Genomic DNA, 23,061 nt, shown 5'->3' on the forward strand with positions numbered 1-23,061 from the left:
TTTTGGCTTTGCTTAGGATGGAAATAAAGACATAGCTAGAAAGTATTAGCTTTATAATTAAACACGTCTGTTGGGTTTTCTCTACAACTATTTTTACAACAGTTTTTTGATTTGCAAAACCAGCTTAAATTTCTAGGTTACTATTTATTTAGAGGTCATACTGTTCTAAGCAGCAAAATTTTTTGACTTTTTCTAGGTAAAACGCAAAATAATATAATTGCTTAGATGCATTTCTTTATTTATGCAGCTAATGAAATAATTATAGGTATGCATTACTTTCTCCCCTAAGGCATAAAATATCACGGAGTTATTTGGCTAAAGCAGAGCATTAGGGCTACCAAGGCAGTTGCGTGCTAGGGTCAATGTTCTGAAACTAAGGTCCTTTCTGTAAACAAAGCATTATCGTTGTGCTCACAGCAGCAGAATATTGATGCCACAGTTACTGGCAGGCGTGATCGTAAAACTTTCTGCCAAATAAGTAGACCTGATTTGTGCCTATTTGCGTTTCCGGCTTTTAAAACGGCTTCTTATCAAGGGACACACTTCAACGTAGACAGCAATAAACGATGGCACAGAATTCACCAAAAAATCTTGAAGACATGTAATACAATCTGAAGTACATTTTCAAAATACTTTATTTAACTTTAATGTTAGGATCCTGCAAAAAATTGAGTTCTATGATGATTAAAGGGGCTATCTTATTTGGAGTTGACAAGCTGAGGTTTGTTGTCACTGCTTTGTTTAACTCTCTTTGATTACACTAGTGTAATTTAATTACATTTGACAGTAAACATCAACCATTTACACATTTTCAGTGGCCCTTTAAAGAAGCAAAGCTTAATATTGACGTCTACGTGAGGAACACGAAGCAGTTCCGTTGGTTGAGGCTTCTATTTGTCAGGCGGATTTTCTGGTGTTTGCAAAGGTTCATTAAGCTTAAACATTCAATCCAGAAAATAGAAGAGTTTTATTTTTGCTTTGATAAGTAATGCAACTTTCCGCCTAAAGTACTCTTTGTATTGAGACTATATGGTCTCGATGGACAAATTCCATCTTCAACAAATTGCATCTCTAGCTTTATTTTCACGCCATTGTAACAGTTTGCTTATTTGCTTCAATATCCACTTTGATTTTTAAGGACACCATAGGGGCACCGCTTTTGTATTTCCGCTGAGCGGCATCGCCTCTGGGCCGTGCAAGTAGTACTTATGTACGTCGACATTGAAAATTCTTCCTTAGTATTAAGTCTTCCTTCGTATTCAGGGAAGTCTCGCTGCAATATACCATTTTATGGAATAGTCAGAAGCCAATTTCAAGAGCCTTGTGAATAAACTTTTGTTCAGGATTTTGCAAAGAAAGGCAAAAATAAGGCTTCGCCGACATTGGGGCCAAAGTGTTAGTTTAAACCATGCTTTGACAACAAACATTCAGTTCAACGCCAATTTCCCTTTTTATCACACAGGATGATAATTGTGCCAGGGATATGCTTCTTAACTCTCACAACTTTTCCGTAGGTGAAGAATATAATGTAGCCAAAATATGCATTACTTTTGCAGGATTTACCAAAATATGAAGGGGATTACATAGGATTTTCCGTATTAGGTATTTTGCTTGACTAAAAATCAGCCGGAAGGGTGTTTCTAGTCATGTTCTGCGTGTTTTTTGAGCTTCATGTTTAATTTCATGGAGCCTCTTTTTGGGGAAAGGGCTTGGTGAGGAAGAAAATTACAATTTGGAATAAATAGCCAATTCAAATGAGTGATGAACCCATTAGAGTAAGATTTCCTGTGTCATATCGATACACATGATTGTGCGTAAGAACAATGAATAAAGAGTGTGTTTTTGTTAGTATCTTTAGTTCATGCGGAAGGCTTTGACACAATTCCGAACTGAACACTGAGAAAAATAAACTGAGGTAAAGACCTTTAAATGATAAGTCAGGAAACAGCTATCGAAAGATCTTTTGGCAAAGGCACCAACAGGCTTAAAATTGGAAGCAATGTCCATTAGCATTACCAAGTGACCACATGAGTACACACTTTGGCACAAGATGAAAGAGTCCAGTGAGGTTGATGGTACAGATTAGTAGCCCACCTAGGTGTGTATGTATGGTTGACTAAGGATGGAATTTTCATTACAGGCCTCTGACTTGCTAAAGGCGGAGAAGTTACAACCGGGATCCATCGACGCCACACTGAGCAGCGCACCTCAAAGGTGTTCATGCGTTACACATTTGCTCTATAGTTTCCACAATCCTTCCATTATATATACGTATATGAACGAACTGCTTCACTACTCATTTAAAAATCATAGCTCATAACACTTTAGTCATGATATGCTTGACTTGGCGTCATTCTTCATTGTCAAGATTGGGTTTTCTCGCCCCCCCCCCCCCAAAGTAGTGTTTCCATTCTTGAAGGGTTCGTCAATAGATTACAAATTGTAAAACCATAGATTGGCCATAGTTTAACATTTGTAAACGTAGAATTGCCTTTACGGCTCCGATGCTGAGTTTAACATGGTTTGGAAAGTAAACAAGTTCAAATTTTGCCCACCTAATTTAAGCAAGATTTAATGACTTGCGGGTTCACAGCGAGATGACAACACCAAAAAGTGCAACAAGAAGAACTGTACCAACAGACCAACGTATACATGCAAATATAAAATAGGATGCTTTTCGTGAATCTCTTTAGACGACACACCGGACAGCTTCATAAGTTTTCTGGTTTTGTAGCCTCTTTTTGCTCCACGCTATGTCACTGTTCCTCTCAATCGCTGTTTCATTCGCTAGATGATTAGTGGTACACATTCTGTGATTTGTGCTTTGAGAAAGTGTTTATTAAGTCTTCCAGCCACTCAAAATGTTGGAATAGCTAACATTGGGTCTCTCATAACAGGCAAAATTTATTGCCACTACGATTTAGTGTAAAGCTGCCTCTATTATGATAGAGACATTGCATAAATAAATGAATCTGAGTGGGTAGATATCAAGAAGTACTCCATGGTACTGTAGAGAAATTACTAAGTTGTCTACTTTTTAGGAGTCTGACTCGGAGCAGTGGGTGATTCAATTCATCATTCAAACAACCAGATTTAATGCACTCATAAATAAATACATGAAATCAATGAAATGAAGTTAGGTCTTATTTCCGTTGGCATCACCTCCCCTCGAAAGTGAGAAACTTCCAGCCTTTTGGATCTGGACCCTTGAACCCAGTGCCTCATATGAGAAGCAACAAAATAACCATTCCAAGGCCACTGCAGGCTTCGATGAATCCAAGTGTTGGCCTACTTGCCTCATTCTCAACCGATCATGCTCAAATCCTCAAAAAAATGTGTTGTTGATTTTTCTGAAAACTAATTTAACCTCTCAAATAGATTTTGGTAAGTTCGGCGCAGCTCGTCGCCTCACTGGAGGAGCAGTTGTTAACTGCGAATTCTGTCATCTCAAGTTAAATAAGGAAACCCACGAGAATAGCGCCAGAAGTCTTTTGAATTGGCAATGTGTACTTCACAAATTATCATCAGGTGTCTAAAGACCCATGGTCAGCCATTTTACAAACAAGTTCAGCCCACACATCATGGTCGACAAACTACGTGACAAGACATTGATGGCCTTGATGTTTTGGCTATGTTTTCTATGAAAGAAACAGTGGGAAGCCCACCTTTTGGCTGATTCTGTCTTGGCTGCTCCTCAGTGTATCAAAACCCATCTTGCAAGCACTGATCAAGCAATGAAGGCATTTCTACACGCGCTAAATAGCAGAATTTATGAATAGAATACTAGACTGGCTTATTTTTAACCTAGTGCGGGCTATTTTCGATTATGGATCATTTAATTGCTATATACTAATTTTGAAGCATTTTTTGCAGGAACTAAATTATGAAGCAGTCTTTTTCAACAGTCTTACGAGCAGATGGAAAAGATTGGGACCATGTTACCGCCTAAGCTGATATTAAAGCGTCACGCAATGAGGAATTTGGGCCACTTTTATAATGGTCAATCACTTTGGCTATCATGTGACAGCTTCGTTTAGTTGGATAAAATGAAGGCTCTAAAAATTTTGGTAGCCTTTCGGTAGATGAGATCACAGCAGACGAAAAGTTCGTGATGTAGACCCTAAAGTCGTTGATGCGTTTTTGCTGCTATCCTCGTTCCAAGTGACCTTTGAAGATGACAGTGAAAATGTGGTCTAGTAGGAATCCCGGTAAGGCTCTAGTTTACATTGGATTGATTGCAGACTCTCATGAATACAGCACCGACGAAAATTCAGCATAGAGCCTAGTAACTAAGCGCATTTGGCATGAACAGATACATGCCACTGGGGAATTTGATTCCTACCTTAGAATTTTGGATTTATAAAGGTTTCTACTAAAAAACAAAAGTAATATCCAAACTTCCGCCAATACTAGGCCATTTGGAACAAACAATCCTTCAGGTATCACACAGTAAATTAGGTTATGTAGGAAAACAAGAGTTTGACGTCTTGAGCAGAATGCGATGGTGGTCTGTAACTACCTATAACACGTGACTTCCGCTAAACCTGAGGTATCCGTCGCAGATTCGAAGGGTAAATCATTTGCCTACTGGAGCTTCAGGAGAGAGAGTAGACTAGAGTATTTTTAGCTCTCTACTTATCACCGTGAAAGGAAACCAGTTCATGACTATAATAAAGCATTATTTCACAAAAGTTTAAGAAACTGCAAAGGCATGAATGGCAACTTCTATCCTGCCCAACCTGCCGAAATGCCGATGGTGAACAACGTACCTGTAACCTAGAGAGACAAATTTTAAAAGAACCATGTAAAACTTTGCAAAAACTTAAAGACGCATGCAATAATTCGTCACCTTCATGACGATGGGTAAGTGTAATGAACGAAATGTTTGCCAAGAGGGCTGTTTAATATACATGCCAAGATCTAGCGACATCGAGAATAGGATTAATACCTGGACCGACGCATCTTAGCATATTAGATCCCCAATTCATGCATTCACAAGTATCTTTAGTTTGAAGTGCTTTTTAGCCCGGAAATAAAGATGCCAATGTAGAAATAAAAGCTATTAGAGCACATACCACAACCAAAGCAGAAATAATTGAAGTTTCTTACTTTGGTCTCTAACGTAAAAATTTGGGACCCTGGTCTTTGAGACCTTACCAAACCAATTTTCTATCAAGAAAGAAGTTAGTACAACTTCAGAAGTCTTTCCCCTTGTAAACTTCCTTAATTGCGGCAAGAAATTGTGCTTTGAGTAATGAAGACTAAATTGAAGTCAAAATGCTTAGTCTTAATACACAGGAAGGTATACAACTGATTACAGTCCATTGTAGCTTCTAAGAAAATTGCAGCTATGGGAAGCACGAGGAAAGGTGCTTAAAGAAGCCGTATTGTAATATGATAGTGGTTTATCCCTCGGTTCTGGTGAGGCGCGACTTTTGTACTTCGAATTAGCCCCCTTGTACCTCGCTGGGTGGGCTGGCCTTGTGGGCCATGCCAATAGCCCAGACACCTTCTCCGTGCTGAATATATATATTCTGCCCGAGTATTTTGTCTTCTTTCGTCTTCAGGGAGTCTCGGGACGCTACAGTATACTATGGGGCACGTGCTAGTTCTCCCACACCTGAGTGGTGAGGTGCCGGGGTCGGCTTCAACAGTACGCCTCTCGACACTGTCCCCGATTTGAGGTCAAGAAACCCCTCCCTTAATTTCTACCTTACTAGACTACTACTTTTCATACTTAAACTCCACTTTCTTTATTCAGTAGTTAGTGGTTTGAAGCCAGAGGGTAAGGAGAGAACCATCCAAGTTACAACTATTGTCCATAAATTAGTGAAGAGCGTTCAATGCCTAATTTGAAATTTGTACCGAGTGTAATATTACGAGATGCAACCTAAAAACAAGTGTTCATTTTAAAGTTCTAGTGGGGTAGATTATCGTCTACTTTGTCAGGAGCCTATGAAATATCGTCAAGGCCTAGTATCGCCGTTAACACGGTTTAATCCCAATATTTTAAACTAAAAGCAAACTAATTAAATAAACTGTTAGAGGCAAAGTGACAGGTACAGATGCTGGTGCATGATATATATTTAGCATAATATTTTTTTGCCTATGCAGCATCACTGTCTGATTTAAATAAATTTATCTGCTGACCAAATAGATGAAAATAACTAGTCACCAAATTTCAGGGATAAATTGAAACACTGTCTGTTCTAAAAGGATCACTGTCAAAATATTTTTCAATTGAGTTCTCACTCTGCATTCATTTTTCACACCACACTTCAAGTTTATGATTTTGCACGGGTTAAACACACTTATTTTGCATGTAAACAGTATATACATGCACGAATAAAATACGAATGGGCATTGTATCCCAAATTGTTGCAATATATTTTTCACAAGTTAGTGCTTTTAATGATCCGTTTGTGAGCACATGTTGACGACGCGCGTCTTTGGGATCACTGGCTTGGTAGGGCTCTCGCCTGGTGGAGGTTGTCCTCGTACGCTTACATGCGTCTCTATTGCTCCCGTTTAGTTTGCATAAACACATTGAAATCTCTTGTTTTTAATAATTGTTGAAATGTTTAGTTCAGTCCCTAAAGTCCTTTGAATACCTTAAACTGATCCAATGTGTCAGTAATTCTAGTAATTTATTTCACGTAATCCGTTTTGCAGTGAGAATGTTTTGCATTGTGAGTACCTATTTTGTAGTTGACAATATGGCAGGAAGGGTAATAGCAAAGGTATCATTTCACACAACCCTTGCGCTTTCTAGCCCTTTAATATTCGTGTGAAACAAGTTCAGAGTGAATCACCGGGTTGCTTTGTTTCGTTTTAGTTGCAGAGACATCTGTACAACTTCAGTTCTATTTTACAAATGGGAAGTCGATATCCGAGCCTACCGAACTCCTCTGTTGTGCACCCGCACGTAATTCGCCTTCTTGGTCAAAACCCTGGCATCATGACTCTGCAGGTACCTTTTATGACGGTTTCATCGTTGACACTTTGGCGTGCTACTACAGGTTCGCAATCAGGAATGATCTAGGATCAATGCATTATCTGCTATTCTTTTATCCCTGTAGGTGTGGATTTGCTGAACTCCTCACCAGTAGTATTTTTGGTGTTGTTATTTGCACTAAAATTATGGCAATATTGAAACAGATTTACCAGAACTGAATAAAAGAGGGAATCGGTCACCCGCGTTGTATGGGTAGAACTTGACGCCACCACCAAGAGGGTTTGAAATGTCTGTGTTGTCATATGCAATTAAAACAACTGCCACTGTCATTTCTTTGCAAATTTACATTTAATCAGGGCACGAATTCCTACCTCGTGGGTGCTGAAGAGGGACCACGTATATTGATTGACACTACAGGGGGTGAAGTCGCAGCAATCAGTAAGTATGTCGACTTATTACAATCGGTGCTTCAAAACCCCATCCATCTTGTGCCGACACCAATGCCGGAGCCTCCAATTTCCACCATACTTCTGACTCACTGGCATCCTGATCACACCGAAGGAATTGCAGCTGTTCAGGTATTTTCCTAATCTTTGCCTATCAGTTAACTGGAAGTGTACACTGTTTTCGATGGAGCTCGATAGAGCTCTCTAATTGTTTGTAGAGGACATGTAGTTATTTACAGACACCAGAGCATACGTACACGTCGCATTATCGGTGCGGTACTCTTCATTGTTTTCATTACTATTTGACCATTATTTTAGGCTCCCAAAAGCGTAGGATAAATTGAATGTGATTAAAGCTTCTACGCTTTACAAATTCAGATTCCATTGTAAAACTTTAAAAGCTTATCGTAGAATTCAAAGTGAGTGCGGTGTGTGGTTACAGAACATATGCCCAGAAACACTTTTATTTTTTTGATTTCTTTGACAAATCACTCAAAGATAAATCTACCATATTAAGGAGAGGAGATCCTCTGATCCTGATATTAAAAGATTAAATTTTTCTTTTATCTAAAATAGTTCGCGATTAACGTGCCTAGAGGTGTAATGCTTAGTGAGTAATGTGATAATTGTTGGCTGTATCAACTGGAGAAGCCGTATCAGTTACCGCGCGAATGGATGACACCGCGCACTTAAAAAGGACAGGCGAAATGAATGATGCTACTTTCACGCACTCTAAGAGCATGTCGGGTGATTTAGATTGTTTGCTGACTGGCTGACTTGTAGCAAAAATTGGCTTTGTAGTAGAATATTCGTTATGCAAATAAAAGTAGCACTAGATACCTATGAACGCCTCACCTGCTACCCGGCTCACACTTCTAGGGCACGCACCACTTCATCCTCAGAGGGCCCTACTTCCCTTGTGTGCGTGATTCCCTGAATTCCTTTCTTAAGACCATACGGGTATGGCGGAGATCTCGAAACAACCCAAAGACGTGAAAGGGAAACTTTTATCGTGCAAGTCGTTTTTACACTGTTTAAAATCATTTTTAAATAGGTGAATATCTTATCAATTTGGACTGTTATTAATAAGGCCTCGTTTTAAATTCTTTGAAACTAACATCGAGTAATGTGAAACCTCCTCCTACAAAGGAAATTTGGTTTGTGAAATGATACTCCGATCTTTTCGTGTTAATTTCAAGCTACTTGAATTGCTGAAGTTTTTGGCTTGTATCTTGTGACTTCTTAAAGTCGCTCTCTTTTGGCACTTGAAATAATTTTTAGGTTAATTGGGTGTTTTTTAGTTGAGATTGCCCGTGAGTAATGTGAACCATATGCACACTTAATGGCGCTGCAAGACCTGACATTAAGTGAGATGGGCTTCTTTTTCAAAAAGCAGCTCTTCATGTTGCCACTCGGTTATCGTTTGAACTTAGCAACATCCTAACAGCCCTGATCAAACTTCATATTTACGTATTTTGAATAGCATGTCTTGTAATTTGTTTAAATAGACCTTCTAACAGCTTTTGCCTGCTTGTTACCCAGTCAATTTCTCGTCTGCCCACAACTTTATTAACATCCTTCTGTGTAATTTATTAAAACCAATTGCTTAATTGGTACATTTCCTCCGTTTTCCTTCTACATTTGACTGTGGACTGTTTCCACGCTGAATAGTCTAGTTTGGCTTCCTCAAACCTGTCAATAGATAAAGTTTGACTATTTTTTAATTTTTAAAAATGGTAACTCAAATGAAATTATTCCAGGGCATTAAGATCTTCGATTGTTATGGTCTTATTTCAAATTGGCTCACTGATATTTTGAGTTGTCTATATCATTACGTTAGGTCTGCCTGAAAACGATGCGGAATTTTAGTAAGGCCATGGTTTAGGGGAATTCTTCAAGAATGGGAATGCACAACAGACCGTTGCGTTGGAGATTGTAGTGGTATGTAATGGCCTCAGATGAGTACAAATAGAAAGTAGCTGAGGCCGAATAGTAGAGATGCCGTTTATTATCAAAGCACTCTCGTTTATTCAATCCTTTATCAAAGGGGGTGAAAACCGCATGTTGATGGCATTCGTGTAATAAAAGAAGCGCCCTCACAATATTGTTAAATGACATTTAAGCTATCGTTGTCTTCTGTGGTTCCACATCTGAAGCTAACAAAGATCTATTTTGAAGGTTATCTCTCATAGAATTTGGGTACGTCAAATATTTGGCTTGAAGGCATTCTTTCCATGAAATAGAAACATCGCTAAGACTGTTAATCGCTACCCACTTTTTATTTCCCGTCTTTACCAGGATCTCGTTCGCAAGTTGTCTCCCTCTTTACCAGACCCTACTCCGGAGGTCTACAAGTCACCCGAAGGTCCAGATCTCAAAGCCATCGGCTACTACGACGGTCTCTTGAAGGTCCTAGATGAGAAGATGACTTTCTCGCCTCCCGGGAGTCCTTCCGTCACCCTTAAACCCATTTTCACCCCTGGTCACAGTGTGGATCACATGTGCTTTGCTCTCTCTGTCAACGATACTGTGGAATGCGTTTTTGTGGGCGATCTCCTCTTAGGTGGGTTCCTGCTAACTTGTTATCGTAAAATTTGAGGATTTAACGCAGTAGGTGCCAATGTCATATAAGTGTGATGATTTTCACCGGTTTTGGGAATTGGTTCCAAAAATCATATTGTGGTAGAACTTAAAGAAGCAAGCTTGGTACATAGGCCTCTCGCTCTGTGGAGAATTACAATTTTCAGAGTTTTTTTTGTCCGAACCATAAAAATGTGAGCTGTGACGGTTGATTTTCCTTTGACACCTTGTCATCGAGTGTGTTCAGTTGTTTTTAGTCCTACAGACCCTCTATATTACAATATTAGAGTTAGCTATGGACTAACTCATTCAGAGGTAACGCAGTTGCTACCTTTCCCCGGTATATGGCATTACCATCCTCCCAATGCCTGGGTATTTTAAATTGTCTCTATAATTTATCAAAAGTTCATAAACTGACTTCCATTTATCCTGATTGGATACTCTTCTGAGTTCGTTGACTCAACACTCGTGCTCTAAGCCTTCCAACTTTTCTGTGCTACCGTGGATACAGTTATTCGCGGACTGATGCGTTCAAAGGAGGGTGAAATGCTCTATTTTAATCAATGTGTTTGAATCTATCTTTTTCTTAGCACTTTATCGTTTTCAACTTCTTATTTGGAATATTTTCAGGGTTAAATTTAGTGGATTTAGAAGGAATGCGGTGCGTTTGCTTTCTGGGTTCAAGACCCTAAGTATCCCTTTGCATAAGATGCCTTTGTGAATTTCATTTTAAAATTGGAGCAAAATGTGCCGTCTGTGGATTATTTTGTCCCGGGTAACTGATTTACCTGGATTGTTTAACGAAGTTAAGTGGTCTACTATATTTGATATCCCTTCACTTTCACCATTCCATGTCAATTTTTTGTCTACCAATAATGCTAGATTGGAAGCATCAAATATTATTAGCTCATCTTCATAGATCTAGCCTCCTAGCTCTTCTGTCTGTCCGTAGCTGCATTTATTCATTAGGCAACAAATTTGTATGCCACTGGCACTCCCTTAGTACATTTGATATTTTACATATTTGTGTGCATTTAATTTAAGTGCGAGTAGAACAAACAATTGGTTTTAGTGTCCTTTTTTGTCTCTTTCTGAGTTGGATTCATCCAAGTACCCGTCTTTATGAAGTACTTTTTAAAGGACACCTTAAAAATATAACAAAATATGCAACCAGCAGATTGGTCAGGCTTGTCACTTCTCTGCAGTCAAACTTGTGCATTATTCTTATGCAGATTAACCACCCACGTCGTCATATCTCATGCCTTCTGAGTGACCAGGCATATAAAAATTGGAAAAGACTACCTTTGCAGTGCATGAGAAAGCAGGTCATGATGGTAGGCGGATAGATTCAACATTGTCATTCCAATTATCAATGACATAGGTCAATTTTCCTATTTTGGTGCCCCTTCGTTTGTAATGGTGCAAGTGATCGTGTGTGGGCGTATCTTGTGATTTACTTTGCCCTAATAAGCCTGTTGCTCATGAAGTTTACCGGAAAAGCTGCCAATTTGGGTCGAAGAATAACTGAAACTCATACGTAAATTTTAGTGGAGGCATAGTTGATAAATTTGGTAGCCAGGGCCTATTTTCGCATTCCGATTTTTTGCCCTCTGAGGTTGTATTTTGCTTGATTTAGGTGTTTGAATTAGAATGAAGTATGCAACAAGTGGGCTACATCAATTCAACTTATTACATATTCTTAAAACATAAAAGTGTTTTTCGTACAGTAGGAGGAAAGCAATCACAGTGATGGGTAGGAATTTAAGGCATTTTGTTTACTGTATCAGGATGACTAGAACCCAACCCTTATGAATGTTCAAATACCCACCACTTTTGGATTTGATAATACCAGGAAGAGCGGCATTCGGTTGTTTGAAATACTCCTAAAGTTTACCAAAAGTGCTACCTTGCTGGGGAACTGTAGTGGGCTCGGTGTTTTTTCCACTCCTGCCTTCATTATTCTTGAGTTGAGTTGGACGAGGACATGCTTTATGGGGTAGTGATAAATAAAGAGGTACAAATATCACGGTTTAAGCACATTTTGGGTACGTACTCTCCTCGGGGGCTGACAGTATCCAATCCGTCACGAGGTTTGTATTTACTGGTCGCCTCTCGCCTAAAAGGTACGTTCAAACAAGCATGTATTACAAAACTTTTACTTGGTCTTCAGCAGATAGAATGGAGTTCTACCCTATGCTTTAGGTATTGTGATCAGGTTTATGCGTGTTTCGGGAGCATGGACTCATCCCTATTGACCTGTACGGCCAGTATGGAGACAACTTTCCTCCTCGTAGTCGTCAATGAATCTTTTGAGAGGTTGTAAAGTAGCCGTGCTTGCACGACGAATGCGGACCTCTTCGGATGTCCAAGTAGCTATGACTGGGTGGAACTAAGAAAATACTGGAAGCTGATGCGCAGATGTGAGAGAGTGACGTATTTTAGATCCTTCTACGCTCTAATCTACGGTAACCCTAGGTCCAGTTAAGTGTCTCTTTAGGTAGGTTTCTGAGCTATTTGCATAGGTTCAAACAGCTGAAGTGTACGAGAACTGTGTGAACGATTTAATGATAGCCATACAGAAATGTAGGGAGTAACTTTTGCAAATTGCTGTCTTATTCACACTACAGTGATGCCAAGTTAAATTAACCCAAATTTTGAATTTTTGAATGCATAATTTTGTCAAGAGCTCTCACTCCAAGGGAATGTACGACGCTGTTCTTCCAAATCAACACAAAGATGACTGTTTGCGTTCGTAGTGCGTCTCTGATCCTGTTAATCTACCTTTTAAACTCCATCAAAAGCTATGACCGGCAGGTTGTCGATTTGGTAAACTATGTCTTTCATTTCAACCTCTACCGTGGTTTTCTACGTCGCATTCTTGAGTGGGTTAGCAAAATGCGCCTGAATAATTTGTGCTCTTTCCCTTAGTCAATGGATTTTGGACTCTGACCGTAGTTAAACTGTTAAAAAGCTGAGTACAGGTGGACTGTCTTTGTTATTGTATCGCATTACCGAAAGGCTTATGCGGTGTAGCAGCGATTTCGTGATTTGTGGGGATTTTTAAGGAGCGATTGTTCATATGCATTGTGAAGCTTAACCTTGATTATTCTATCGTTGGGGTGCCCCTTACTGTGTACTCTACAATGTTTTTGCATCACGTTCAACCAGATGTAAACAATCGCTTAAAGATAAATGCATCACGACAAGGAAGAAGATTTTACAGTTCTCTTGATGGAGAATCACTTTTTGTTGTTAAACAACTTGATAGTAATGTTTAGTGTAGTGTTTCATGCGTTGGAAAAAAATTTGTTGGGCCTGAAAGCCTACCCATCTTTCTATTCTTCACTTCTTCCACGTATTTTGTAAAAAAAGTGTCATGCTTTTTGGATTGTTTTTTTCTTGACCGGTTTACTTGTGCTGCGAAATGGCCTTGTAAGCGACCAGGCCGATCAGTGGGTATCTCGAGAAGATCTATCCACTTCTAATGTCCTCACCACGTCACCCTCAAAGACTGTGCCTGCTCCACACGTGTGATGTGCACGAGGTGGACTGCGACCCACCTTGATATAATCCTATGCTCATAGGTGTGCACAAGGAGTCCTTTGTCTTCTTTTTCTTTTTGAGAAACTACCAGGACTAACAAATCTGTCCGAAGAAGATGACAATTTTGTTGAATAATTTAAGACCTCACACTGGATACCGCCTCGTTTTCTTTCCCTCTATTTCTCTGACGATATTTCTCCAAATGATCACAATCTTCTCTTGACGTGAGAAATAGAACGGCCAGATGCGAGACGATGTTAGGGTGAAAAGGAAATGGCCGAGGCTGGGTCGTTTGCTTCCGAAGTCGAAATTGGCACTCACAAGCTTGCATCGCACTGAACAAACTGCTTTCATAAGTTTCCTACTGTTAATTAACTTTTACTATAATAGATTGTGCAAACTAATTTTTTGCCCTCCACGTTACTAAATGCGTCTCCTGTGAGTAGAAAAGCTTTAGTCACACCCTCGGTTCACATCTATGGGTTTTCTGGTCCAGGTTTTGTAATGGCCTTTATCTGCTTTAAATTTGCTTTGGTGTACATCTTGCGCCCATCTTTGGCAGGAAACTTCCCCCTATTGTGTGATATTTGTTTTCCTTCTGCGCCGTTAATTTCCTTTTTTTTGCAAACCTATTTGATGAATTACATCGAGGTTTTATGGAGAGTGGTATTGTGTACCCTCCAAATTTCAATCATTTTCACAACTTGACTGAATTTGTGTTGAGAACAGCTAAAACTGAAGAGCACTCGATTGTTTAGACGTCGATGGGCCTTTCATTTTGTTTTTTTTTACCAAATTATGTGTCGGGAAACTTAAGAATTCTTTTTAAGCTTTTTACAATCCTCATTCTCTCGATTTGACACACAGTTGTGTTTTTTGCTACAGGTTGGGATTCTGAAAGTCTTTTGATTGTCATGCGTCTCAGTTGAAAGGCACCGCTGGTTCTACAAGGTGGTATTTTAGCGACAACTTTAATAACTGGCTTTATGATCTACAAAGTCTTTGTTTTTTAGATGACCGTAAAAAGTTACCATGGTGCCTACTCACCCCTATTGGACGCCTATTTATGCCCAAAAGGGTCCAACATTAGTCGCTATCTAGCTCAGTCTGTGTGAACTAAAGTGCTTTGAGTCTCAGAAAACTTCAAATAGTGGATTTCACCGTCGAATGTTTCACGTCTACTTCGTACCAAGACCTATCAAACACGTGTTAGTTAACATCTGCGTTGTGAAAAGTGATTTTAAGGGTGAAGACTATGCCTCCGTGGGAATTTGTTATGCTGCTTCCTTTTCTCTCAACAATCCCTACCACATTTTGTTACCGGTGGCGCATCATTGCTGAATTTGTTACCTTATTCCCTTTCAATCCGCGGGAGGATGTTGCAATTTCGTAGTTATGGCAGCTTCATCCACATTTATTGTTACATTTCGATATATCCTGCCGTGTTGGAAATCGCAGAAGGCCGCTTTTAAATTAGCAGAGAATCCGTTTCTCTAGCTAGTAATTTTTCACTTAAAATTACCGTTAGTAATCCCTCGAAATCCATTAATTTCCCATAACCTGACAGGTACCACAATTTTTGATTTAGGCGAAATTCATTTGAATGTTCTTCGCCTTTCCAGTTGACAATTTGACTAACATACTCTTTCCGTCTGTGGGTACATGAATTCAAAGTCTAGTAGAGAAAGCAACTTTGTCACGACAGCCGGAAATCATGGTGCCCTTCATTCACCGACCAATGGGAAAGCGATTTACCATCTCTTGCTTTCTTTGATTTATTATATCTTGTTTTTTCGGCACAAACGATGCTTGCTTCCAAGCTCCTGGCTGAGGTTTTCTCTTCCCCTACTACAATGGCCAGCTCACACCGCATTTGCGCAGTTAACCGCCGCCACTTTTCTGCCAAGTCGCTACACTGCTCGCGTTTATGCAGGCAGACGTCCGTTTTCTGATTGGTTCTTGCGGCATCGTCTGCTTTACTTACTACTGTGTGAGCTTGTAGAGACATTGATTTACTGTTCAGGTCGCCTTGAGTTCGCTCTCGTTTCAGTCACCTGGATAATGTGGCATTCCCTCCTCCTACCCAATTTGGCGAGTTTCATGTTTAAAACTTAAATTAAGTGGCGTCCACTTATTGCCAATGCAGGCTTTGGCACAACGATCGTGCTTGATCTTCCAGCCTACATGCGCTCGCTTGAGGTGTTGCGGGAATTCGTTGTCAAGTGCAATAACCCCAAACTCTGCTTCATGCCTGCTCATGGCGAGGTGATAACCGACCCGGTGACGAAAATAGATGAATATCTCGCCATCCGGAAGAAACAAATCAACAAGGTGAGGACTGATGCTACTGGTGCATTCTTTGTCTATAAATTGCGTCTGCTCTTTGTCAAGATGTATACTTTATGAAGAGCCTCGTCGTGTAGTCAATTCTTGAACCAGATACTATAGACGCCATCATTTCATTTAAGTTGGTAAACCGTCCTTCTATCTCCTAAGCAATATCTGACTCAGTGTTACCCCAGACCCTCAACATCTCAGAGTTGCTCTTTTATTGGTTTAACCTGGATCAGTTGGTCTCACTTTCGATTGAACGCCTTTTCAGACTAGGGATGGACTTCTAACCAATCCAAAGGACACTTGGTTGAGAGAGAATTCTCTGGTGGAGCAGATCTACCCCTCCACAGTGGCCAAGATGAAACAGCTGGCCATGAATAACCTGCGCCAATGCCTCTTTTGGCTGCAGGCTCAAGAGACCACCGATTTTCACATTTCCGAACCCGTCACCGCCAGTACCAAAGAGGCTCGCTGCGAAAGTGACTTCAAGAAGGCTACTGCTATCGCTCGTCCCGGCTACCTGCCCGAGGTACTTAACGAGGAGTGGCTGTGGAAGTGGACCTCGGCAGAGAAAACCTGCAACAATCACTTATTCGACCATTCGTAATGCTTTTCTTAGACGATATTGGCAGCCGGGGAAGCGAAATCACCGAGGCGTTACTCCATCTTTCCATGTATTCACCCATTCTCTCTTCTAACAAAAATAATAATCCATCTCTGTCATGTGGAAAAAGTGTCCTTTTTGAACTCATCCAACAAGGAGCGCAAGAAAAAGTGAGGTGTGCGGACGAGGGTGTGCAAAAACAATGAACTGCCAAAATACGTTGACGAAGGCCATTAATGATAGGGGGAAGTCACTCGTTTCCAATCTCCTGAACCACGATCAGCGTGTACTCCTTGTCTACAAGGCAGAAAGAAAGGCAAATTTGAAAATAGTTTGCCGAGGACTTTTAGAGTAATGAAATCTATAAACCAAATGGATCGAAACAATTTAAGCCGCTTGGTTCGTGCCAATAGAAGCTGAATACAAATTTCTTCATTATGGCGCTAGGGTTGAGGTGTTGGATTACGGTGGCGTTCAGTTTGATGGGGGGGGGGGGATAATAAGTTCCTCCACGTGGTTGCGGGGAGGCGCAGTGACTATACCTATCACGTGGGGCTGTTATTTGTGGCTTGGCTTTCTTGTGAGTGTAGCTAAGTTATAGGAAATGAAGTGAGTGGTAGTGTTGTAAGCTTTCCATTCGGGGAAGAGCAGTTGAGGACTACTGACTCAAGTTATAATTCCGACATGGTAAACGCAAAATCTCAAAACAGTGATCTTAGACGCAGTCGCAACATGAAAATAAAGCAGTAGGGGTAACAACCAGTAAGCTGACCACATTGGACAGTTTGAAGACGCTGGCGGAGTGGGAGCTATAGGGGTTTAGTTCAGAGAGCACGGCAATAAGGCTTTATAAATAACAGTTGATGAAGCAGCTAAAATGGGCTACTTGTAAGGGTATAGCTGAAATGGAAGCGACCAGTTAGTTGCGTGTATTAAGAAGAGCTGATTGCGCAAATGGTAAAAAGGATATTCATAGTACATGACTGAGGGGGTGACAATTACATTTGGCGAACCAGATAAAGTGAGTTCACTGCGAAGAAGGCGATTTGATAGAAGCCATCACAGATTTTTGGCAAATCTATTAGGGATGGAACTACTAACTGGCATCGCTCTGGGCAAAAATTAAAACTCTCGTATGTCCGATAAAGTTAAAGACGGGAAATCAATTTTCAAAAATACTAATTTAAATTGATTTGTGATCATTTTTGAATCTAAAGCTACCACAGAATTTCAGGTAGTAATCTAAAATGAGGGACGCCAATCGTGATTCTTTAGATCAAAAGGGGAAAGCCGAATTTGAATTCGATCGGGTTACGACAAAAAGCCTGAAGTGAAAATATTTAAAGGATAGATTATAATCCAGGTGGCCACAGGTTCCTTAGAAAGGACAATTGATCTGAATCCACTAAAGCGACAAAGCAGAGATCAAGCAGGCAGATCATGTGGGCATTATTAGTGTAAGCCATTACAAGCGGCTGACCAAAGCTAACTAAAACCAGTTTAAAAAGAAGCGGCTGATAGACTACATTCGAAAGCAAAATTAACCCCTCGATCCAAAAAAAGGCACAATTACAAATCAATGCTCACCAGGCGCGATCATAATCTCATTCTTCTTGCTGCGGACGCGCAGAAAAGTGAGGTCATTCGTGGGATCCCCGTCACGGACACCAGCCCTCGACTTGGAAACGAGTTGCTGTGAGAGCGCACAATAGTGCACTGTCATTGGTTTGTCCATTGTCGTGCGAATAGGCACAGCTACAGGGAGAGAAGAATCACCTCATCCATCAAGCAGCTGGTGTTCCTCATGGCTCCTTAGTCCTACACCTCCTGTACTGGTAAACTCGGTGCCTGATCATGGTATAAAGTGGCAGGTCTACAAGGAGCTAAAATCTCCACCGCTGATGACCTTTACACTTTAAATGCACCTCCATTGTATTCCATATTGATTGTCCGCCTGCCATCACCCAAGTTAATGAAGTAAAGTAAAAACTGTCGCATAGATTGTATGGATGAAGGGCGAGCAACATTTTATTCTCGCAACGACTGGTACCGCCAAGCGCTTCTAGATTCCGGTTGCATCTCTCCCCACCAGCAAATAGTTGTCGCAATGAGTGGCAGAGATTGAAAGAGCAAAATGAGGTTGAAAAAAAGATTGCAACCATCGGCCCACAAACTCGTAATATTAACAGTTTTCACACATCCTATGTCTATCCCTCTTTCACACTAAAGAGCAATAAACGTTTGACAGTGGAAGCCTCTGTTAAGGCAGATACTGTAAAACCTTGAAAATGAGTCAAAATAAATTCAATCTCAAAGCTGAAGGGATGGAGTAAATGAGTGAAAAGGATGTGGTAAGGTTTGGATCTCACTACTACTTCAAATTAGTAAAGCGGAGAAAGCGAAGGGATGAAAGATGTCACTTAAGCGAGACGATACCAAGGGAAAGGTGGCTTTGGCATCAAGATGTAAAGATGAAAAAGTGTGCAACTGCAGCTCATTACTGTTTGACGTTTTCCGCCTACTGTGGTAATCGGCAATCAATCTCCAGGCGATCCATTTACAAGGATATAACAATAGTTATGCCAAGTCGGCAAACAGTACCCCAAATGGCTTTAGCTTCCAGTATTATCCATATCTATTCGCTTCGTACGGCTGAGAAACATAAGAAACGATTATTATGCGAACCAGCACAGCTACAAAAAATGCTGAATAGTCCTGGCAATGTCTGAATTACTACGCTCTTGCACTAATAGACAGCAATGAATCGTTGTATAGGTCATCATTACTTTGAGATTAAAAAGCGAATTATTTCGCTTTACGTGACGAACTTCAGCAGCTATAGAAGACCCATTCAGTCAATTACGATAGAGAATTATCAGAACTGCAATAAGTTTCCTTATTATCTGGATTAATTAAACGAAAAACTCTGACTTATAAGTAGTTGATCAAAGAAATTGTTGGGGTCTGAACAAAAGAAAGAAATTTCCATATCAACCGTCAACGGAAAAGCACGATAAGATGCGATAGGGCGTCATGGTCTGAACTAAAAGCTTTCATGCATCCAACCCAGTTTTGAGGAAAAGAACCCTAAAAAGACGAACTGTAAGCCTACAAACTATCCAATCATTTGGATAGGAATTAATTAAACTTCAATGAGTAGAAAGTGGACAACTGATAACCCAACAAACATATTCGATCCAAAGAAAATAGGGTAATAAAAGCGATTATTCATCAAAAAATTCCAAGAAATAAAAAAGATACTCGTTTTAAATTGAAAAATATTCTGCCTTGCGTGAAAATGTATGAATATTTAGTAATTGAAATGCTCATGCAATGAGAAGTTGGCCATGAAATCAGGAAGCACCAAGTGTTAAGTACCAAATATGCTATAAAATTAGGGACGACATACCATCGTTATTCATAATAATGATGCCCTGAACTCCCTTATGCATCTGAATCCGATTAAATGTGTCTTCAACTTCATTCTAAAGAGGGGAAGATTCAGATCAGCTAACTTTAGTGCACAGACAAACATCAAGGCGGATTGCAAAGTACACTGACAAAGAGTCTTCTAATATAAAGCTCCGAGAACACTATAATACCTCCCAAAGCTAATTATTTGCACAAAATCAGCTATTTCAATAAAAGAACAACTTATTGAGCTATTGCAGGATGAGTTTGTGAGGGGTGACTACCAGAAAACAGTGAAAATTAACTTATGCAGCCTATCACTGATAAAAAAATCCAATTCTGCACTATGTTTGGTCAAATGCACGCATGATCGGTTCCGCAGAAGAATACAAAACAGTGCAAGGCTTATAACAATGTTGAGATCAAATGAAGAATTCGCCCGTAAATGTGTGTTAATAGCATTCAGCATGCACCCAATTATCAATCAACAGTTAAAATGGCTGAATTGAAGCTAAACTGGAGAAATAAGCATCTGGAGAAGAATTTCAGAAGGAACTATGTAAAAAAGGAACTATGAAACTGGAGACAATGTCTACGTGACAAGACAGCAAAATACATTGAATTACTAGGCGAATCGCTTAAGATGAAAGTGATAGCAATAAATTTAACCGAGAGTACGAAATTCGGTGTATACACATAAAAAAGGGGTGCTTCCAAAGGATGGAATCAATAGAAGCCAAAGGTTAATGAAAAAGCAAGAGTAACAAAAAAGGGAGAAGAGCTCCCAGGGACAGACATAAAATCCAAGGATTCGACTCAGTTTTAAGAAAAATTAACTAAAGAAAAGGTCAAAAACCAACCATCTCAAACTCAGGCGAGAAAAATGAAACCTGTTACTAAGGCTAAATTCGCCAATCCACATAGATTGCCCTTGAACAAAAATGATCACCCTCATCCCATGTAGAAAACTTATACGAGATTTTAATCACTTTAGAACTATTCATGTAAAGCTCTTCTGCCTATTAAGAGAAAGAAGAAAACACTACTAACTTAGGCATCTAAATAAAATCACCTGCTGCGAAGGAAAGGAAACAATCATTGAGACTTTCGATGTAGTAATATAGATGCGTTAGCTTCGGTTCTTCCTAATAGCTGATATTGACTATTAGGATGTGGAATTGCATTTGATGGCAAGTCCGAGGTTTGCGATTTTAGCATTTAAAAACCCTTTTGGATTTAACGCTTATGGTGGAGAAATGATATTTCTCCCCATATTGATGTGAAGGCGTTAAAAGTGTCCTTCAAAATTGCTTTGGTTATAAGCTTTGTTTTGCCATACTTTTTTAATTCCAGGAGTATTTAACGCGCATTAGTCTCTTATATAGTGTCATGTATTAAAAGTCACTCCATACGAGAGAGCATTTTACATAATACATGTTGGTACGTGCGATGTAATTTGGACCACGTACTAAAAATCAATTTGAATTTGTTATATAGCATCATAATCTGAGCAACTGCCGACCTGTGCACAAATTTTGTAACGCACAAATTCTGTTCGTCGATTTTGTGACTGTTAATATTCTTGTCCTGCATTAGCCGCGGCTTTGACAGTGCTCTTTGCTGTTTGCGTTTTAACTTTCAAGATGGTAAGTTTTCCTACTTTTATTTTGGTTAATTTGATGTAGTTTTTAAAGGATAGATGGTCCCATATGAAATTATCGACCAGGGTGAACAATCAAACTAGTTTTGAAGATTTCATGCTTTTCTCCCCTTAAGATGCTTAACTTGTGTGGCTGGTAGTAGAATACTAGGATAGACATATAAGTATCGGCTGGCACAGGCATATCTCCGTATGTCATTTTTGGTCTCTGCTGCATTTGTTTGTGCTTTACTAAGTGTTACGGAGTCTACACGTTATTTTCTTCGCACTTTTGAAAGTTACCTGAATCATCTCAATATTGTTTAACCGATCAGCAATCCTTGCTCATTTATTGAAGATGCATGTAGTTTTTGTTAGGGTCTTAAGTGCTTTTTGAGGTTACGCCTTCTCCTAACTTTAAGTTCTGTTCCCTGGCTGTTCCAAATTTCGCTATCATTCAATCGACGTAACTTCAAACTAGGTTTTTTTTGTGGGCCTCTATGAATTATCTTAATGCTAACAGAATTTTCGACTTTTAACCCAGGATGAAGCTTCATGTGATTTTTTCCGCAAAGCTTTGCATATTTTGTTTATTACTGACGCTGACGCCTTAATTTTTACTCACCAACTTTATGACTTTTTTTGTTAAAAAGCATAAAAAAAATTTGCTTTTCTGGGGTTTTCCTGTGCTACTGATCCATTCTTAATTAGCAATGATTTCCTTCGGTAAAAATTTATCGAAGTTTGAAATACCTGCTTACACTAAGCCTTTCTCCGAATCAAGAGTCGTGGTATTCCAAAAGAAGGGAAGGTGCGCTTGTTTGAAGTTACCCCGTTCTCTCATTCGTTAAATTCTTATTTAGACTAATCTCTTCACCTTTAAAATTCTCCCATCTTCGTAAATTTTAGTCAGAGGCTGATGAAATTATAAAAAGACTACGAAGCCATCCAGGTGTTATCGGTGTAATAGTTTCCAACCGGGAAGGTTAGAGGTGTTTGTTCTGTCGAAATTCAACTCGGCTTTTTGATTTCTGTGGGTTCTATCATGCTACTTACTGGGACATTAGTAACCCAAATTCTCACGTGCATAAAATGCATGAGATACTCTTATATGAACCTAGGAATCGCGATTCGCACAACTCTTGAGAATAGCCTGACCGTTCACTACTGTGGGTTGATTCAAGCCTTGCTGAATAAGTCTTCCTCCGTGGTTAAAGACTTGGACCCGACCAATGATCTCACTTTTCTACGTATTCGAAGCAAAAAAAACGAGATTATGGTAGCTCCACGTATGTATACATTCATTTGGGCATATTTTGGGTAATTTCTACGATTTTTTTACTTTTGTGTTTTTTCTTTTTTCAGAGCGTGAGTATGTGCTGATTGTGATTCAAAAGGCCTGAGGTTATCCTATTTCAATTACCGGAGAATATGTGCTACTGACGTTGTTACGCATAGAATGGTAATAAAGTTCTCTTACAACGCATTTTTCTTGCTCCTCTTAAGCGTCGACAATTATTCAGGCTAATTGAGTAAAAATAATTTTTAA

At 39.7% G+C, this 23,061-nt stretch overlaps 3 protein-coding genes across 3 annotated transcripts; 2 read left to right on the forward strand and 1 right to left on the reverse strand. All coding sequences in view use genetic code 11, as the record gives it.

The window, feature by feature from the left end:
• Positions 1–6,430: 6,430 nt before the first annotated feature.
• Positions 6,431–16,465, forward strand: EGR_08901 (Beta-lactamase-like protein 2; the record flags this gene model as incomplete). Its single annotated transcript, XM_024498150.1, has 6 exons — positions 6,431–6,466; positions 6,836–6,970; positions 7,312–7,533; positions 9,700–9,964; positions 15,671–15,855; positions 16,127–16,465. 6 exons carry the CDS (start codon positions 6,431–6,433, stop codon positions 16,463–16,465), a joined length of 1,182 nt encoding a protein of 393 aa, XP_024347435.1.
• A 247-nt stretch (positions 16,466–16,712) lies between these two features.
• On the reverse strand, positions 16,713–20,828 carry EGR_08902 (Dynein light chain roadblock-type; the record flags this gene model as incomplete). The annotated part of the gene is made up of 4 exons (XM_024498151.1): positions 16,713–16,759; positions 18,050–18,217; positions 19,872–19,947; positions 20,730–20,828. The coding sequence occupies 4 exons, from the start codon at positions 20,826–20,828 to the stop codon at positions 16,713–16,715; spliced, it is 390 nt and encodes a 129-aa protein (XP_024347436.1).
• A 479-nt stretch (positions 20,829–21,307) lies between these two features.
• EGR_08903 (Dynein light chain roadblock-type 2) lies at positions 21,308–22,915 on the forward strand (the record flags this gene model as incomplete). The annotated part of the gene is made up of 4 exons (XM_024498152.1): positions 21,308–21,313; positions 22,422–22,497; positions 22,634–22,801; positions 22,878–22,915. The coding sequence occupies 4 exons, from the start codon at positions 21,308–21,310 to the stop codon at positions 22,913–22,915; spliced, it is 288 nt and encodes a 95-aa protein (XP_024347437.1).
• Between the last annotated feature and the right edge of the window lie 146 nt (positions 22,916–23,061).

The sequence above is a fragment of the Echinococcus granulosus genome (genome assembly GCF_000524195.1).
Source record: "Echinococcus granulosus chromosome Unknown EG_S00123, whole genome shotgun sequence".
Classification (NCBI taxonomy): domain Eukaryota; kingdom Metazoa; phylum Platyhelminthes; class Cestoda; order Cyclophyllidea; family Taeniidae; genus Echinococcus; species Echinococcus granulosus.